Source organism: Nycticebus coucang, chromosome 5 (genome assembly GCF_027406575.1).
Source record: "Nycticebus coucang isolate mNycCou1 chromosome 5, mNycCou1.pri, whole genome shotgun sequence".
Lineage (NCBI taxonomy): Eukaryota > Metazoa > Chordata > Mammalia > Primates > Lorisidae > Nycticebus > Nycticebus coucang.
The window spans coordinates 99656126-99662125 of NC_069784.1; the positions used below are offsets into that span (position 1 = coordinate 99656126).

Consider the following 6000-nt stretch of genomic DNA (forward strand, 5'->3'; position numbering starts at 1 on the left):
AAAACATCATGTTGCATAGCATAAATATACTACATATATAATTTGTTTGGCAACTTAAAATAATACAAAAAGTTGAAAAAAAGAAAAACATACACAGAAAGAAATCAACTTACATAGCTAGATGGCCTACATCATGTTTTACTAATAAAACTATAAATAAAGAAGTAGCTAAACACAAATATTATGAAAGATTTTTAAATGAATAGTTTCCAACTGTTAATGAAAACAGTCTGTCTCAGATGTTAAGGTTTCAATATTCTTATTATTTAAGAAGACAAATTCTGGGGAAGTTCTGAAGGTTTCACTTAGCCCTATGCTCTTTTGTTTTTAGTTTCTGGGTTTTTTTTTTTTTTTAAATGTCCTCAAATGGAAGGAAATATAGGATCTCAAATGTCTTGCAACTTGCCTAAAATTAACCTGAGATTTATCCAGTTCTTAATCTTCTTAATCTATCCCTTTACAAGTTGATAACAATGATAGGGAGAACAATGATGCCTTATAACATATCAGGAAACTAAAACAGAGGCTGTCATCTGAAAAACTATAAAAGTCACAAAGGACATTTCTTTTTTTTTTTAACCTTGATCATTGCTATTTATTAGATACCTGATTCGACTTAGGGCACACTCAGAGTTAGGCACCCTGCTACAACCATGCACATTCTCAATGCAGTGGAGAATAAAACAGGTGTGAACTGCCGCCTTCATGGCTCTTCTATTCTAAAGGGAGAGTGAGAATCTAAGCAAATGTCAATAGTAATGTCTTTGACTGGAAAATTAAAATAAGGGGATATGATGGAGAGATGCTAGGTGGCTTCTTCAGATTGGGAAATCAGGGAAACCCTCACTAAAGTCTAATGCCAGTGATGAAAGGGCCAATTGCATGAAGATCAGAGGAAGCAGCATTGTCTGCAGAAGGGGCATTCGGTAAATGTTCTCAGGGGGCAACAAGATGGAAGTTGTCAAGAAACATAAAAGCTGGCCCCCGCAGCTTGAGGGCAGGGGGCGAGAGGGAGAATGATACGGATGGTGGAGGAGGGATGGGCAAGGACTAGGTGTGGGGAGGTTTTATAAATCTGGAGGAAAAAACCTGACTTTTATTTGGAGTGGGAGGATTTTTAGCAGGGCAATGTTTAACATTCGCTGTTATGTGAAGAATGAATTGCGGGATAGCAATAATGGAACTGGTAGAATTAGGAGATGCAACTCCCCTTTAGGAAATCATTTTAGGTCATATTAAACACTCAGCCTCACAAGAACACATTGGTGCCTTTCTACTCAGAAGTAAAGAAACTCAGAAGGCCAAGAGGGCAGAAGCAGAATCTTCTGTGGGAGCCCTTGCGGCAGTCCACGCAGGAGTGGGAAGAGCAGTTGATATAAGGAACGGAGCACAATATAAGGATGAAAATAGAAAAAGGCAAAAAAAGGACTATTCTGACTTATTTTAAATCCATATTAATCCAGAGTATAATTCAGTTGATAGTTCAAGTGGTATGTTACTAAAAGATACTTCATTTGGTTCTGAATGTAATTCTTATTTAAAATAATATATTACTACCTAAATACATATAAAAGAAATTTTTTTCCAAGCTGGACTTCTGGAGAATACAATTCAGATAATTTAGGAACTAAAATTTTCTTACTTTCTCCAAAATTCTCATTCATTATGACCAAGAGAATGAGAGAACCAGTTCGATAAAGCTTATTCACATTTGAAATGAGAGGGGAAGGTTTGAAAGAGAAGTTGGTTGTTGCACTCTTAGAGAAATTATGTAAAAAATACATTGACAATATATTTAATGATTTTGAAAATACTTGACAGGTACAACCAGAAGAATAACAATAATAACTATCCTTGAAAGTGCATTACATATGGGAAATCACTTTTGTATTTGACAACTGTTTTTTCATTAACATCAAAATACAAAGTTAACAATAACCGTAATGTCTTGTAGAAGTTTATTGTTTTCTTTTACCTCCAATATCTTCCAATATATTTCTAAATGTTCTGGAACTATGGTATGTGGAACTATACTTCATATTTTAGCTGATAATCCTAAGCAAGATACTAGATCTTCAACAGATTATATTCTGCTGGACGTCATGTAATCATTATCTTGAGGTTCTTAGTTCATTTCATAGAAAGAGAGCTAACGACTTCAGAGGACTCTATGTCAACATCACCTCATTTTATTAACTATAGAGATGGCGGAACTAACAGCTTTTCTCTGAAAGCCGTAATACTTTGTACATGTGAATAGTTGGCTTGGAATCAGTGGTGGCAAATATCGCTTTAATCATTGGAGAAATAATTCAGTGCTTTGTACTTTATAGAGCTAAAGAGTACCATTTTTTAACAAGCCTGCTTTCCTGGGGGACTTCTTTCGATACCACTTGTTATACACCTGCTATGTCACTCAGAAGGCAACCAAGTATGACTGCTAAGACATCAACTCTCTCCAGTGACGGTCCCACTTCTTGATTCTCTTGAAAGAGTCGCCTGGCTTTGTGCCTCCAACTCCTCGTCGTCCCATTCTTTCGCTAAGCCTATTCTGATCTGCACTCCCCACACCCCTCCCTGCTGTCCCAACATCACAGATGACACTGTGTCAAATCACTGGTCCTCATCCTACACCATCTCTTGGCAGGTTTGTAGGGCTGATCGTCACTTTATTCCCACAGCATTTTTCTTCCCTTGGCTTTTGAGATACTGTGGTCTCCTGGTTTTCTTCCTGCCTGGCTGGGTGCTCCTCCCTGGGCTTCTCTTTCCTCATCTGCCCTGTCTCTCGACAGGTTGGAGAGTATCAGAATCCGGGCTTTGAATTTGAAAGGTGAGCGGAGAGTGTGGAGAAGCTGAAGAGAGTGTGGACCAGCTCAGGGAGATGGTTCTGGGCACGGACCATGGAGCCAGTCGGCCCAGGTCCAAGTTGTGACCCTGTCACTTACTAGCATTGTGACTTTGGGCAAGTCACACTGTTTGTGCTTCAGTTTACTAATGAAGTTTGTAAGAAGTCTGACCTGTACTTAATAACCCTGTGGAATGGGAAAGACATTTGATTTGGAGAATGTAGATTTCCAGGCCTATTCATAGCTCCCATCTCTGTATAATTTCTGTATCTGAATTGAGGACAAAATATGTCCTGGTCAAACATTTTCTGTAGAGTGAATAAAGGAAAAATGAACTGTTTTATCCTAACATATTATAAAATATATTTTAACATATTCTACATATGAATGGAATTTTTTTCAGATGTCAAAGAGAAAGATGAAGAAACAACACAAGACCAATCGGAAAAGCCCCAAGATGAAGGAAAATAAAAGCTTATAATCTATCAAGAGTGCTGATTTTTACACATTGAAAGACTTAGCAGCTCTGTTTTCCTGAATGTTTGATCTGGTGGTAACTATGGTAACGCTGTAACCCTGAGCAACATGTGTGTTAGATAATTTTGTTGTGACACTACTCACTTGGATTGCAACATTGATGTCAGTGGAGGGTATTAAAAGGCAGGTCGCTTCCCAATTGCACCCAAGGAAAAGGTGAAAAATGCATGATCACTTAAATACTTATTAGTGTCTATACACTCGGCAAAATTCACTGTTTCCTTTTGGATTTATTTAAGCAGATGTATTTTTAATTTAATCTTTGTGGTGATGGGAAAACCACTTCTCATTAAATGTAAGACAAACAACATTAATTTAAAACCTTATGAAATTTGTAGGAAATTATGTTTTTTGATGAACAGTCAAAGTTCATAGGAATAGAATGTTCTTAATCAACAGTGTACTAGATTTCCCCCCAAATCTTAAAAAATATTTGGAAAAATTGTAAAAATTTGACAAAATAAACATCTCTAGTTTATTTTTGTCTGATCCATTTTGCTTCTAGTCTGTGTATCCTGTGATTTTTTGTGTGGTCCTTAAAATGCAAAATTCATGGCAAACTGTTTATATGGAAAATGCCTATTAAATGAATTTTATTATCTTCCTTAACTTTGGGGTATGCCTGTGGCGGGTGTTTTACTTCAATGTAAATTATATCAAATGCTTTACTAGTTGTTTTACTCTGCCTTTTCTTATTTTTAGGGCTTTTGTGTATGTATGACTTGTGTCTAAGATAATGTGCTCAGGAACACAGACCTTAATTTTTATATCTTTCTAAAGTAGCATAATGTAGCAGCAGGTACTTAAATATTTTGTCCATGATGTCAGTAGAAATAAGCGAAATATATTCTTTTACTATATACTTAAGTATGTATTTTAAAAGGAACAAAACCAAAACCAAAGCTTTAGTAAATTTTAATTAGGCATTTGAGAAAAATAAGATTCTGATTTTTTTAAACATTTGAATAATGAATTTGTTTTCCTTTTTAGGAATATATGCATGCAGTTATATTTTATCTGATTGTTACCTTAGGCCACCACTGTATGTGGTAACCAGATAAACACTTCCACTATGAAGGAAATTTATTACAGACACAAATCTTCATTTTCCCTTCTGAAGTATGCCAGGTGAAGAACAGTGGTGACACATTTTATAGAATGAAGTTAACATTCTTTGCAAGATAAATCACCTTCTGTTCATTATTTTATGGCCCAAGCTTAACTTTATACCTTATATATAACAAAAGGGTAGATTTCAAAGAACTTGATTGTCTCAAGCTAGCCATTTTTTAAATAAAATAATGGAAAGTAATATATTAGGTGTAGCATAAATTTAATGTTCAATAAAATATATTACAGCCATGATAATTCTATTTCTAAGGGTTCTTTAATAAGTATAAAGAAAGGTTAAAATAGTTTTCAACTGGAGCAGGTGAGAAATTTTGCCATGGGAGGGCAGTGGGCAACATCTGGTGACATTTTTGCCTGTCCCTCCTGGAGGAGGGAGGCAGGGGAGAAATGTGCTGCTGGAATCTAGTGGGCAGAGGCTGCTGAGCATCTCCTAGCCCTCACAGGCCACTCCTGACAGCAAAGAACTAACCCAGCATGTGTATTGACAGTGCCAAGGTTGAGGAGTCCTGCAGGGGAGCTGAACTGTTAAGCACGTGGAGTTTGGATTCGGTTTCCTGGTTTGAATTCCGGCCCTGCTTCTCACTAACTGTGTGGTCTTGGGCAATTTACATCATGTCTCTGAGTCTCAGTTTTATTCCCTGTGGAATGTTAATATTGCTTCATACTTCCAAGGGTGGGTGGGAGCAGTAAATGAGATAATATGTGTAAAAAAGTTTAATCATGCCTGGAAAAGAATTATTATTCAATAAATAGTAGCTGGCACCATCACTGTTGTCATCTTTGTTCCAGATCCTCTTATCATTACTCTCTGGTCATAGAGGTCATGGGCGCCTGAACGTGTTAATTTATATTTCTACCTTCCTCTGCGATTTCACAGACATCCTCAATTCTTGATACTGGGAGAAGACACTGGGAATCTATGGTCACGATAATTGCCACATCGTACCATTTCATCACGCTAATGAGTGACTGACAGGTGATGAGTATTATCATTTGACAGGGAGTCACCTCACTAGTGTTTTATCACAGTTACTGCAACAAAACAGAATTTCAAATAAGTGTTCAAATAAGTAACTTGTTCCATGAAAATGTAGGGGAAAAAGTAACATAAGTCTTCAGTCATGGTATCCTCTGTCATTTAGAAAACCCAAAATGAAGCATGTCCCTTCTCATTATTGCCAGCAATGACATATATTGTGAGTGATGTATGTCCTGAATCCCTTATTCAGTGCCATGCATACAGTAGCCCCCACACATAACACAATAATGCCCACACATAGATATGTGTGTGTGTGTGCATGTGTGTGTATATAAAGGTATCAGGCGTGTTGACTAAGAATATTTGCCAACAAAATGATTTTTTTTTTTTTAATTTTTGGCTGAGGAAGAACCCAGACAAAAGAGAATATGAGGTCAGTAGCAGTTTAAATATGAAACTGGACTTTTCTATAAACTCTTTATTTAAGTAAGCTATTATGGGGGAACT

General features: G+C 36.6%; 1 protein-coding gene across 6 annotated transcripts in view; it reads left to right on the plus strand.

Moving 5' to 3' along the window:
• The window catches only part of PKIB (cAMP-dependent protein kinase inhibitor beta), a 107887-nt gene extending 102617 nt beyond the window's left edge, over positions 1-5270 (plus strand). For all 6 annotated transcript variants that reach the window (XM_053592847.1, XM_053592850.1, XM_053592846.1 and 3 more), the window contains one exon: positions 3250-5270. In XM_053592847.1, the coding sequence (XP_053448822.1) occupies positions 3250-3317 (68 nt within the window). In that variant the 3' untranslated portion in view covers positions 3318-5270. The remainder of the gene's footprint in view (positions 1-3249) is intronic.
• The last annotated feature ends 730 nt before the right edge of the window (positions 5271-6000 follow it).